The sequence below is a fragment of the Fukomys damarensis genome, unplaced genomic scaffold (assembly GCF_012274545.1).
Source record: "Fukomys damarensis isolate Sample0158 unplaced genomic scaffold, DMR_v1.0_HiC HiC_scaffold_24, whole genome shotgun sequence".
In the NCBI taxonomy this organism is placed as follows: Eukaryota; Metazoa; Chordata; class Mammalia; order Rodentia; family Bathyergidae; genus Fukomys; species Fukomys damarensis.
In genome coordinates this window covers 64,368,485-64,383,030 of record NW_022900936.1, presented here as the reverse complement: position 1 = coordinate 64,383,030, position 14,546 = coordinate 64,368,485, and the positions used below count along the sequence as shown (strand labels likewise).

The 14,546-nt window shown below is 40.1% G+C and overlaps 1 protein-coding gene across 1 annotated transcript in view; it reads left to right on the top strand.

The window, feature by feature from the left end:
• Hgd (homogentisate 1,2-dioxygenase) overlaps positions 1 to 14,546 on the top strand; it is a 58,697-nt gene that overhangs the window by 1,276 nt on the left and 42,875 nt on the right. The window contains exons 2-4 of the mRNA XM_010630011.3: positions 6,035 to 6,106; positions 8,843 to 8,931; positions 11,743 to 11,848. Coding sequence (XP_010628313.1) covers positions 6,035 to 6,106; positions 8,843 to 8,931; positions 11,743 to 11,848 — 267 coding nt within the window. The remainder of the gene's footprint in view (positions 1 to 6,034; positions 6,107 to 8,842; positions 8,932 to 11,742; positions 11,849 to 14,546) is intronic.

The window sequence follows — 14,546 nt, the reverse complement described above, 5'->3', positions numbered from 1 at the left end:
AGGGATACAGTACAGTTACATTCATTGTTGGGATCATGTACCTCTACATGGCAAGTCTTGATTCTCATTTTTTCCCCTTACCTCTGCCCTCCCTTCACCCCCTCCTCCCCTCCCCATCTACAAACACTTTATTTTCATCTTTTCATTCTCTCACATTTTTTCCTTTTCCCTTTTTGTTCTTCCCCTACACATCACACCTTCCCTACACCTTTAGCTCCTTTCTTCAAATTTCTAAATGTCAGTAATCTTATTAGAATCTTATGCATTGTTGCAGAATATTCACACCAGGGAAACTATTTGGTATTTACACATGTGTGACTTATTTATTTCACTTAGGAGAAATTTTAGTCCTCAAAATAAATTTGAAATGTACATGTTCTTGTTTTTAATCAACCAGTAAGAAAAGCAAAGCTCAGAGGAACTAAATGACCTACCCAAAGTCTCAGCTAGTAGGTAATGGAGATTAAAAAAACAGAGAGGCTCTATGGTCTCTACTAGACTAGTGCCTTAAAGACAAGAAAAGAAATGTGTGTTCCCAGTGTCTAAAGCCATGCTTAGTGTTCAACATGTGCAAATAGAGCTGAGTAGAATCGCCCAAACCTTGGTTTAAGTGGAGTAGAACCAGGAACCCTGCTACCCCACCTGCCAAATGCTGAATGCTCCCCTACCCTTCCCAATGCAGGGTTTGAACACTGCCCTAATGCCCTTCAACTGGTGCTTCGAACATCTCCCTAATTAATTTGGATACTAAAAGCACTCAACACCAGAATAAACATGCTTGTTTCTTTATGCCTGACTGACCATGCCCAGACACCATGCTGTAAAACTCTTATTCTTTCATTCAGAAAATATTATGTGCTAGTGTATGGTGCCACAGATTAATATTAGACTGGAACTGAGTCTGGGATAAGTAGAGTCAAGAGAAACATCCTGAAGGAGGCTGTTCTGTAGCTGAGTCTTGAGAGAGGAGTAGGCATTATCAAAGTAGAGGACAAGACCAGTAGGTACAGCAGGTGGAAAGACAACATATGCAGGCAGTCCTGCAGGTTCTGAGATCCTAGTGTCTCCACCCCATTGGAGTTGCTAGAGAGACAGCCAAGTAGAGATGTCCAGGAGGTAATGGGATGTGTAGATCTGGATATCAGGAGAGTTGGCAGGGCTGGGGGAATAAATATGTGGTCATCATGTCAGTGGTAGTAGTGAAATCTTGGAGGAGGAAAAATACACAGACAGATGTTTGGTTTTGTGTTTTGGTGTGGTACTGGGGGTTGAACCCATGGCCTTTAGACATCCCCAGCTCTTTTGAAAAAAATTTGTTTTACTTTTAGACAAGATCTTTGTAAATCACTAAATTGCCCAGGCTGGGCTCAAATTTACTATCCTCCCGCTTCAGCCTCTCAGAGTGCCAGGATTACAAGTATGAGCCACCATTGGCTAGAGACTTGGTTTTCTGATGAAAATCCTGTGAGGAAGTTTCCAGCAGGGGTTGGAAACATTCTTACCATTTATAAATAAATTATATCTAAAATCCCATCCTGCTGCAGTTTTAAGCAACTTAGTACGCACTGCACCAGTACATCAATATGAATTGCTTGCTGGTCTTTGTTCTCCATTTCAAAGGTATTCACAGTTTGCTCTCTAATCTCTAGAAGGAAAGGCTAGCTTCAGAGGTCAGGAATCAACACAGAAAACCAGATTGCATCATACTTATTATAATCGATAAACATTATATAACTTTTTAGAATGTTTCTAATCTTTTATTTCTTCATTTTAATGGGTGTGTCAACACCAAACCTCAAATGAAGTCATATTTACATAAAAGCACAATTGAGGGGAAAAAAACTAAAAAAGACAAAATGATAAATTTGAAATAGATTACATTCTTGAGTAAGTTCCTTCACATCTCCAAGCCTTGGTTTCTTTGTTTCTAAAATGAAGAGCCAGTTTTACTTGCAGACATTGGGCCTCACCACCAGATACTTGATTCACTAGCTTTGGGTGCATATTTAATAAGTTTCTGAAATTATTCTAATGTTTAGCTAGAGATGAAACTCTTGGCTTACATAATTTGCTCGCTGTTGCTGTAGAATAGAAATTATGAGCCGTTTACTGGCTTAAAACCATACAAATTTTTTTCTTTTACAGTTCTGGAGGTTGGAACTCTGAATTTAGTTTCACTGGGCTAAAATCAGTGTGTCAGTACAGCTGGTTCTTTCTGGAGATCCTGGCAAAGACTGTTTCCCTATTTCTCCAGCTTCTAGAGGACACCTATATTTTGTGGATTCTTTGTTCTGTTGATCTTTCCCTATCTTCAGAGTACATCACTCATATTCTCCCTCTCTCTCTCTCTCTCTCTCTCTCTCTCTCTCTCTCTCTCACATCACCTTTTCCTTGTTTGCATTCATATCTCCCTCTACCTCTGTCTTAACAGGACACCTATGATTACATTTAGGATGCACCCAAATAATCAGGAATTTTCTCATCCCAAGAACCTTAATCACATCTGCAAGAATTTCTTCTGCTATTTAAGATGAAAGTCCCACGTTTCAGCATTTGAGACCGTTACCTTCCAAGGCCTTTAGTCAGCCTATAGCAGTGGGGGCGAACCTATGGCACACTCGAGTGCTGGAATGGGCTGTTTGTTACCATTGAAACCTTTGAAAGGTTTGTCATTACTGGCTTTCAGTGACAAACTGTAAGCTGCTCTAACAATCTCTATTCTGTGTTCCTGTCAAGGTTAAGAAGAGATACTGGACTCTGAAAAGGAAAAAAAGAGTATCAATAGTTCTATCTCTACCCTGACTTCTTTTTTTCCTTCATGCTCAGTAAAAGAAGGGGGGGAGGCTCCATCTGATAGTCCCATTGGGTGTTACCTAAACTTCTTCCAAGAAAGCATCTCATAGAACTACTGACAGGTAAATCATATCCTGGGGGCCAGGGTGAGAATTAAAAAGCTGTACTGTATACTAGTGAGCTGCCAGAAAACTAGAGTCACTAAGTCCTAGAGTCACAAAGAGCTCAGTAGTTTACTCTTTCGTTTAGGAAGTATGCATATAATTCTCTTAGAAATAAAATCATATTTTTAAGTTGGATCACATTACTCTGAAATCTGAACCAAAGAAAGTGCACAAACTCTTGCTTAATATCAGGTTTTTATTTCATTTTTGTATAAGGTATATTTTTACATAATCACTGCACCAGCTGGAGTTGAATGCTTGTATTTTCACAGCTGATAAAAAAGAGTTCAGATGCTGTCCTTGAACTCAAAGCCAAGACAGCTGCAAAATACAGCTTCTCGATTCGCATGCCTTCTGTAGAGAGGGACATGGCATTGTAAAACTCTGATAAACTCATCTGTAATTTTGCTCCCAGAAGATTAGGAAAACCATTGAGTCAATAATAACTCAGCAGCTTCCCCCTCCTCTTTAGCAAATGCACTGCAGCTAAAATGCAGAAATGACTCAGAACTCACACCTCTCTCAGAGTTTGGATGGCACCCTTCCAAGCCACCAGCTGTTCTTTCTGCTTTCTTTTCTATTTTTTAAAGCACAGCCCATGCCGATGCTTCAGAATCACATACACTAAGTCTTTTTTCTTGTTCTGAATACACTTATAACCTCTGCACTGAGTCCAGCAGTTGCCAAGGGGAAGGTTAATGAATAAAATCACCCCTGCCTGCCAGAAAGCTCAGCTGTTCTGGTCACCTCAATTCCCTTCCTCCGTGCAGAGGGAAACAATGAGGTGGTCAAAGTGAAGACACTGTTTTACTCAGTGACTTGAAGCACAGGCTGCTCTAAAATTCCATTTCAGAGAATTGAAGATAATTTGGAGTCATTACTGATTCTCAGCAGCTCAAATTCAATCCTGTTGATGGAGAGCATGAGGTTTATTTTAAGAGAAGAATATTACATTGCGTGCAGAATCAAGATTCTTGATGGGCCAAAGATACTCCAAATTGAATGTTGCTGTTATGTTGCTGTTATGAACAAATATATCTTGGTGGGTTTTTTAAATTTCACAATAAATTTTTAAATATACAAATAATTGTAGAGGCTGAGGGCGTAGCTCAGTGGTAGAACACATGCTTATCATGCATGAGACCCCAGATTCAATACTCAGCACACCCAAAGGAATTGTGTCTGAAGGCAGAAGAATAATTTCACTTCTTTGCTTTCTAGGTCATAACATTTCACATTTGATAATTCTTCCAAATATAGATACTGTTGGCTTGATCACTGCTCATACGTCCAAGCATGCTACATCTAGTTCATCTTTCCCCACGCTGCCAAGAACTCTAGAGGGCCTACCCTCCACCCACATCCATCCTTCTTATAAATCTTAAAGAAATGTGCTCAGATGGTGGCATTTCACTCACCCAGTAAGACTGCGTTCTCCTTATCTATCGTGGGCTAAAATCAGTTGGTGCTTAAGGTATGGCAAAGAAGTTGTAAGCTCCCTTATCATATGTATATATATTTGTAGTAGAAACTGGCTGTAAATGAGAAACTAGGTTGATCAACAGATAACTACTCAATACTCTCTGTGGCCCAAGGTGCCATAGAGATGAACAAGATGACCATAGTCCCAGCCTTCATGAAACATATGAAAGAGTAAAAAAGCTAGACAGTGATAGCCCTGTGACAAAACTCACAAGTCTGTTAAGCATTTCAAGAGTACATCTCAGGTTATAGTTGGTGGGCAGTAACTGAAGCAAGATGCTGCCAAATTTATTGGCTCTTTGTCAGAGTGCCCAGTAGGCCATAATGTGTCACAGGAATTTTGAAAATACAGTTTCAGAAAAACAAAAGCTGTTTCAGGAGGAAAGTGAAATTCTAGTGCATCTCAAGAGCGGATTAGTCGGTGCCCTCCTATACAGAACAACTATGGTTCTTGCAGTTGGTACAATAGCAAGTACCACATGCTTGCTGACTCTAGACTCATTTCTCAAGAAGCAAGTTTAACTTCAATCATCCCAGAAATCACTTTGGTTCATTTTCACTCCACCCTCAATGGACCAGTAATCTGATACATACCTGAGCTCTTCTTTGAGGATCAATATCTATTAACTTATACTATCTGTCACCAATAAAGCAATCTTTCATGAAAAAAAAAAAGTAAATTTCAGGATCCCCATAATTTACCTTGTTGAGAGACTTTTTAACTTTTTCCCTCTGGATGTAAAGTTAACAGATAGCAATCATAGTAGGCTCCCTTGCCATTGTGAAAAGTTTATGGGCTGGCAAGTCTCCTGAAATCTACTCCTATCTTTCAACCTCATTTTCACATATTCTTACAGATACAAATATATACCCATATTTGTATGAATGAGCCAGACAATGCGGCCTTGCTAGCAGCAAGGCTAATTTAGAGAGAGCACTCTGGCAAAGATTTTGCTGTCAATTTGATCCACACACAGCTTTCCAGTTATTTTTCTTTAGCATACAGAGGAAGAATAGATCCCTAAACTAAGGGAAGGTACAAGCTAGTCCCAGCAAGATCCTACCAATCTAGAGTTGAGATGATACCTGAGTCATCTCTCTCAGGGACTCCCAAAAACTAGATTTAAATAACTTCTTCTTGTGATGAATGGGATCATTAAAAACAAGCCTATACATCAACTAAATGCACCAAAGAATAGAGAATCTATGCGATATCTAGCACTTTTCTTCTGATTGACTAGACATCTTTAAAACTCATATAGCTGGGTGTAGTTGTGCACACCTGTGATTCCAGCACTGGAGAGGCTGAAGCAGGAGAATCGCCATGAATTTGAGGCCAGCCTGGGCTACACACTGAGTTAAGGTCAGGCTGAACTACATAGCAAGACCCTGACCCCCCCAAAAAATTTATTTTAATCAAACAAAGCATATTGTCTTTCCTAGATGGTTTACATGTCAAGACACACTGAAGATATTATTACAAGATCATACATAAACAGATGACCATATAGAAATTCTTACCCTTGCATATTGCCTATTGTGAAATTCTTTTTAAATCCCATTAATGCTGACATTTTTGCTTTTGTCACATGCAGTACATTTCTGGATTTGGAAATGAATGTACTTCAGAGGACCCTCGCTGTCCAGGTTCCCTGCCAAAAGGAAAGGTATGAGTGAATAAAATGCTTAGCATTGAATTGTCAGCCCAAATGATTAGGTTGCAGGCCAAAATACCTCCAACAAATAAGGCTCTTCTATGTTGGCAGGTGACCTGTCTATGAGTTTCACAAGTGATTAGGACAATTGTGCTACAAAGCAATGTCAGTATGAAGGTTAAATTTGGACTGGTAGTTACCTGTCATCCAACTCAAATTAATAAAATTAAATGTAGGTCTTTCAGGAGGAGCCTCAAAGTCCAAGGCTCAGAGACTTCCCATTGAACAGCATATGACAATGATAAAATAAGTTACTTTAAAAATGTATTTACAAAGATGTCTGCACAAGTGTTGGTATAGCAAAACTATGTAAAAAAATGTTCAAAACTTGAAGATATTTCATGTCAGGAAAAAAATGCTATGATACTGTTTTGTTTTGTTTTTTAAAGAAAGAATGATTATTATGGTATTGCATGTATTACTGAATGCTGACTATATTAGTCACTTTTGCATCACTGGGAGAAAATACTCAGCACCCACAATTTAAAGGATGGGATTTATTTTGGGTCATGGTGTTGTCTATGGTCTTCTGGCTCCATTGCAGAAACAGCATGGTAGAGAGGCACAGCAAAGGAGCACTGCTCACCCCATGGTGGCCAGGAAGTAGAGAGAGAAGGGAAGGGTCAGGGTCAACAACCTTCTAGGTTAAACTACCAGTGACTTGTGTCCTCTGACTAGGTCCTAGGTGCAAACATGAGGATTTGGGAGGAAATTTTAGATCTAAACCATAATATTCTGTCCCTGATACTAAGAAAATATATATCCTACTCATTATGCAAAATACATTTAGCCCACATGAGTCGCCATAGTCTCAACAGGTTCAGCATTGCTGAAAAGTCCAAATTCAATATCTCCTCTGAGACTGAAGACAAATTCTTAGCTGTGTGAAAATTTTTATTTTATGAAAATTAAATACTTCCAACATATAATGCTACATTCTAATTCCAAAGGGAGGGAGAAATAGGGGAATAAAAAGAAATGGACCAAAGAAAGACCCAAAACATTAAATCCTGAAGTTTCATGCCCAGGACCTGGGGGAGGGTGTAATGAGATATGTGCTCCAAAGGGCCTGAGTAGCCCCACCCCATGGCCTTACTGGTTCTAACCCACATGTCTTCTCTCTTAGGCTGTCTCTGCTCAGTGGCTGCAATTTTCCTCAGCAGACAGTCCATGTTCCTTTCATCTCTAATTGTCTGGAGTCTCCACCACACTTTTGGTTTCTTTCCCGAAGCTTTATGAGCTTCCCTCTCAGAGACTCCTTACCTAGTCACCCAGCCTTTCCCCTGAAATCTGGATGGAACCTTCCATGATGCCATAACTCTGCATTCTGCATCTCTGAAAAACTAGCCTCGTGTAGATGACACCAAAATCTGACACTAGCTTGAGCATTAGCCAGGCCCTCGTAGACCATGCCAGAAGTGGCCTCTGAGTACTTGGGTGTCTGAGTATGGTGAAATGAATCTCATGGAAGACATTAGCTTGAGCAAAGGGTCTAAGTGTTCTCTTCTTAAATGAAAGCGTTTACATTTTTTCAACTTTGAGTCTCTCATGAGTGGGTTCTTGCTGATTCCTAGGAGGACTTCAAGCCATCTTTCCTATTTCCTGATGCAAAGCACTTGGCTTCTTTTTTTCGGGGAGGCGGGTGTTGAGACAGGGACTCACTATGTAGTTAAGACTGACCTGGATCTCACTGTATAGCCCAGGCTGGTCTTGAACTCACAGCAATCCTCCTGCCTCAGCCTCCTGAGTGCTGGGATTATAGGTGTGCACCACCATGCCCTGCAACTTGGCTTCTTAATACTAACTTTTTAGCAGTCATGCTGTCCTGGCTCTCCTCAGATCCAAATTTACAACTGATTCTTTTCTGACCAGGCTGCAAATTTTTGAAAGCATTCCACTTTGCTTTTTTCTCCTGATTATCATTGTAGAACTGGCTAAAAGCATCCACAAGTGTCCATGCCACAACCTGATCATTGGCCTGCCTTAAAATTTTCTCTATCAGACCAATTTATCTACTACCCTTAATCTCAGTCTCTCAAAGTCTCAGGACAGGGGCTAAAGGTGGACAAAGTTTTTGCGAAGTGTGACACACATAGCTCTGGTCTAGTTTCCAGTAGAGTCCTCCTTCCCACCTGAAACCTCATACACCTGACCTTTACTGTCCAAATTCCTATTGGCATTCTTATCTTCTGAGTTCTGACCAGAACCACCCATCAAACTCTGCTTACAATATTCTAAAGCTTGCTCATTCCATGGCAGACAAGAAGCAGAGAGATAAGGGAGGAGCTACAGACAAGAATACATCCTTCCAGGCCATACCCCGAGCATCTGACTTTCTCTGACCAAACTCCATCTCTTAATACAAGACTTTTGGGATATAGTTTAGATCTAAATCATAAAAGATCCCTGTTTCAGAGAATAAAAATGGAAGAAGATATAGTAACATGTTAATGTTGGATGATTTCTGGTTGATGAGATAATAAGTGATATATATTTTATAAATTTTTTACAGTAAATGTGTTTGTTACTCATAATCTAGGGGAAAGCCACATAAAATGTTATATATGGATTGAGGATGGTCACATGCAGTGGCCCAAAGCATGCCCATTTTAGGCAAGACTCCATTGGTTGGTGGGAATGTGTGATGCTTTTTTGCAATGATGCTATTTATTTCCTCCTTTATTTTAGAATAATCCTCAGGTCTGCCCCTATAACCTGTATGCTGAGCAGCTCTCAGGATCAGCTTTCACTTGTCCCCGGAGCACCAATAAGAGAAGGTACAAGGATGATTAATTCTCTCCTACATATTGTGGGAATTATGACTAGGACTTTGTGTTTCCTTCGGTACTTGGACCACAGCATCCCAGGGCTTCCTGAAATCCTCTGACAGGCTATATTGAGAGCCCGAGTCTTGTTCCTAGCTAGACTCAAGTAACTGATAGGACAAAGTGAGGTAACAGCTACACAGAGCCTGGAAACTTCGTAAGTCCAATTCCATTTATAAATTCTAGTAAGTATTCAGAAAAAAAATGTTTCTTCTAATTCTTTAATACTCTGGCCTTCCTTTAAGGATTGTCTTAGTTAAACTTTGGTGTTTTTAGTATATAATGATTCATTCCCAATCACAGAAGATTCAAAGACATATCTTTCTCAGCTGAGTGGGAGCATAAAATTCTTTGAAGGAACACGTTGGGTTATCCAAGATTGGATAGTTGAAAGGTCGTGTATTATGGACTCTTCTGATTTGAGTTAATAAGGATTTTACTCTTTGGAAATTACCTTTGCTGGAATTTGGCACATTCATTAGCACAGTACATCATGCTTGTGTTTGCTCTAATCCCACAAGCCAGGTCATTGAACTTATTCCTTCGATTAACTTTTCTGGGGCAGGTTGGTGCTGTGGATTCAGAAGGCAGTAAGTTTTGTGACTTAAATAAATGTATCTAATTGCAGGAGTTCCAGTCTGTGAAGGCATCTGTGAACAGAGATGCTGCTGACATTTGAGATTTGAGTGAGAGTGCAGAAGGTCTTGCACTCCTTACAGGAAGGGAATAGGTTGATCTCAGCAATGTCCTTCTGAGAAACAAACATGACAATGAATACAAAAGCACAAGAAAGGACCACACAAATGATATACTTTGTTTTCTTACTAGTTAATCATTCCCACTCTGAAGTTGGGCCCCCTGAGTTTAAATCCTGGCTTCTCCAGCCTTAGACAAATCATTAACCTGCCAAAAATTCTAGTTCTTCTTTTGTAAAATAGAGTTTATTATGGCACGCACTTCGTAGTTGTGGTGAGGATTAAAGGAAAGGATGTAAAGGTCTTAGCATATTGCCTGGCAATGGTCAATGTTCAATTAATAATTGATATTATTAAAATCATTACTGCCACCAGAGCAGTTTCTGTTCCATTCAAAGTATCTCTGGGAGATAGTCAGAGAGTTGAACAGGTGATATGGCAGGAGCTGTGTCACAATATCAGTATCAGTGTTGTTTTTCTCTTGATAGATATTTGTATGGAGGGGCAGGGAGAGGGGGAGAAAGACTTTCTCATACATGTGAAAAAATCAGGAGTTAATTCTACTGTTATTTAATCGGCCAGCCCTCACCACCACCAAGCCCAAACAGCTAGGGTAAGGCTAAAACATAAAAAATTCCTATCCATTCTAATTTATGACATCCAGGCCTTTGTGACTGTGTTCTTGTGGCCCATCCACTACCAGGCCACCTGTCTCTGCATTCTGCCTGCCCCTGTTATTCAGCAATATCTTCAGCCAGCGGGAGCTGAGCTCTGTTTCAGGAGGCTGAAAAGGAGCTGTTGGCATTTCATTAAGAAGTTGGCAAAGTTCCTTGAGTCAGAATTAAATCTCTGTCCAGGGCAAAGTAGTGTTGCCTGGGGAGTTTTATAAACTCAGCTGAAAAATAAAGGACACTAGGCATGGCTCACCCATCTGTTTGGAACCGTCAAATAGCATCCACAAGAATTTTGTGAAAATGTTCAAAATACCCTATTGGAAGATAGATCCAAGCCCCATCTACATGTGGGCCAGCCTGAATTTTTCAGTCACTACTCACTTAATTACAGAGTACAGGGAACCACAAAACTATTAGAGATTCTATCTATCTCAGGGATTAAGTTGTATTTAATTAATTAGCTGACCTCTTGGGTTCTGATAAGGTGAGACAAAGGAAAGAGAATGTGGAGTTTGGACTGGCAAAAACTTCCAAAGATTAAGGGAGGTCAGACAATTGAACAAGCATTTAGTTAGTAAGTACCTACTATGTGCCAGGTACTCTAAGTATGAGGACTCTTTCAGTTTTTACCACAATCCTAGGAGATAAAGATGAAGAACATAGGATCCCAGAAGTTATTAACTTTATCAGAATTGTATCTAAGACATGCACACATGCTTTCAACCCCATATACTATTAGGTAATGGAGGATCTTAGCAAGTCTATCATCTGAGGTTGCGTCATTAAGAGCTGGGGGAATAGGATGGAAACAGAACAAATGTAGTCCATTTATTTCTCAGACAGCTACTCTGGTCCCAGCTCCTCGGAGGCTGAGGCAGGAGGATTTGGGCAACTTAGCAAGACTCTGTCTCAAAATAAAGGGCCTGGTGGTATAGCTCAGTGGTGGCTCTGCCTTCAATTTCCAGGACTGCCAAAAATAACAAAAACAACACCCATATTCTCTCAATCTATGTGGAGTTCATTGTGCTGATCTTTGAGAGGAATGACTAATATCCTATGATGTAAATAGGCTTTTTTTTTTTTTCTATGGATTTCCATCAAGATACCTCCTCTTCCCTCATAGCTGTTGGGAAAGACGATCCTTCCTTATTTGACCATATGTGAACAACTAGGAGCCAAAGTCTAATCTTAAGAGTGAAAGATGTAGTGGGAAGGAGAGAAGGGGCCAGAGCTATGGGTGGCAAGTGGCTATTATGAAGTGAAGGTGTGTCAGTGTCTTTCATACTAAAACCTACAGATGGTTAGTGACTTGAGTATCTTCCTGAGGGCACCTCTAAGCCAGTCTGTGTCATCTAGCATCACCCTCAGGCTTATGTGTTCTTGTTTCCCTCTAGCTGGCTGTACAGGATTCTACCTTCAGTTTCTCACAAGCCCTTCGAGTCCGTTGACCAAGGCCACATCACTCACAACTGGGACGAAGTTGATCCTGATCCTAACCAGGTAACTTGGTCCTGTGAATTGGAGCACATCATATATCCAACACCTAGAACAGAACTATTTAAATCACGGCCAGGGACTTTGAAAAATTAGACAACTTTTAACAATAAATGCTAGCATGTCTGTTTTGGGTTTAAATTTGAGTGAGGATTTTGGAATTAATTTTGTGTGTGTGTGTGTGTGTGTGTGTGTGTGTGTGCATGCGCTTGTGACTTTCTAGGCCAGTGATGGCAAAACTTTCAGAGATGAGTTCCCAAACTACAAATCAAAGCCCATTTAATTGCCAGCACTGCAATTAAACCCAAATACTGAGGTTTTAAATTAGAAGAAACAACTCATACATTAACATCTTTTGTCTTAAAAGAAAGACAATAACACGTGTGCCATAGATTCACCACCATTGTAATCTAGCCTAATAGGCACAGGAGTACTTCAGACTCGGTAGCAATGCCCAGGTAAATTGGATGAATGGAAATTATGTAGGCTCGTCAAAATACCTACATAGGTATTTTGTTTTGTTTTACCCTAAACATATCACAGAATATGGAAAACACCTTCAAAACTGACATCCTTGAAGGGAGGCCTCTGAAATCTGTACAGGAATGAGAGTTTTGTTGTTTGAGCACAATATTGTTAAGTCTTATGATGACAGATTGCTTTCACATTCTCTTCAGACCTTGGACCTTCCAATGTTTGCCAGAATTTTCCTCCTTTTTACTCTAGTGATGAGTATGCTTTTCATCTGGCTATCAGTATTATTTATATACTCTGCTTGTGGCAATAAGACAGGCCCAACGCTGCAATGAACCAAAATCTTTTTTTTTTTTTCTTTTGGCCTTCTGAGAACTCAACTATATTACCTTCATGAATTTAAGCACATGTCACAGATAACAGGTATATACTGAAGGATGCAAAACAGACCTCTACTTTCCAGCTGTGTCCTTGAGCCATGATGTTTTGTTTATAAAATGTGATAGCACCATCTGCCTTACAGTGCTGTTGTGAAGCTGACATGAAAAAACAGGTGTGAACATGCTTTGCAACTATGCCTGGCATGTGTAGGCAAGAACTGTGACTCTGATACAGCCATCCTGAAATAGTCTGAAAGGCAGTAATAGTGACTGTCAACCTTGAAATTTATATTAGATTTTCTTTTTATTTTATATATTTTCTTCAATTTTGAGGTCTCCATCTACCCTTATTTCTCTTTTCTATCCTCAGCCCAAGGAAATCCCTTACTTCTTTGTTTAGCAAGACATCCTGTATATACCTGAATATCTACTTCCCCTAACAATGTTTTTGTAAAACAAAACCCAGAATGATTCCTAGTCACCTTTGGTTTCCTGCCCTGCTCCATCTCTTCCTTTAATTATAGAAATAATCAAAGAATTAAACACAGCTTGAACATTGCCCACCCCTCTCCAGCAGAGACAAAAAGAGAAGCTTTCAGGGTAGAAAATAATGTGAATTAGCAAGTATTAGCTACCTCACAGCCATTTTGAAACTGGGATATTTTGTCCAAATAACTGACCCTCAAACTTGTTTGATATTTAGTGTATGCAGGGATGGGCTCCCCAACCCTCCACAGGACTGTACATTGCCTTTGAGCATACGGGGCAAAGGCAGCCCCCTGTCTCAGCCCCCACACCAAAGCACACAAAGCCAGGCATTCAGCTCCTGCCCTCCTTCACTTCAGCCTAACAGGCCCCTTGTGCTGTGAAGCAACTTGTGCAGTTAACCTGGGAATGATAACTTTACCTCATCCTAGAGTCTCTGGCTCCTAACTCCATCACACTTTACTACCTTGCTTCCTGCATCCTGGGGTGAGCAGTGCATCTGTCCATGACATCTGACATTAGCCATTATCTCCTCATTCATCTCACAAAGTGTCATAAAGTCTCTGCTCATTCTCTGCAGATCTGTCTGACTTCTATGTGGGTGATGTAGACAAAGTGAAAGCATGAGCTGAGTGAGGACAATAGAGAGATTAATCAGAAGGAAAGAAATACAAATTTATTAATGGATAAATTATAGGAGAGTAATAATCTACAACCCAAGAAGGTTCAAATGCTTACTTCCCCTTCCCAGGTGAGAGCAGAATGGAGAGGTAGTGGCAGGTCATTAGAAAGGTGAGGGTGGAACTTCACTGTGAGCAAAGAATGTCTTGTCCAGCAGGTAGTGTCTCCTGGGTGACCTCTCAGAGCTGCCTTACGAAGAAGGGATACAAACCTGTCACGTGGTCATGACTTTTAGTTTCCTCTCGTCATGTGGTTTATTTTTGCTGAGATTCCTAGGCAGGGAGTTTAAAATGATGGCATTTCTTTTGGAAATTTTTTTTCTTACTCTGATAAGAGAACTTCAGAGACAGAGAGAGAGAGAGAGAGAGAGAGAGGAGAGAGAGAGAAAGAGAGAGAGAGACCCTCCTTGTATGAGAGAGAAAATAGGGGAATTTAAATGGATTTGGATTCTGAAATTATTTCTCAGCTAGCATGTTAAATTGCCATACTTTGGGGTTGTGTTTTCTAAGCTCCGAAAGTTACATCTCAAATTCTACAATTTCTTTCTTAAATTTGCATTAATCATACTTGCTTATTTTTATTTTAGAGGGTCTTGACTGCTTAATAACACAACTCCATCTTCTACTAGAAAATATAAAGGCTGAATACATGTTCTTTCCTAGCATCCCTGGTCAGGTTAAATG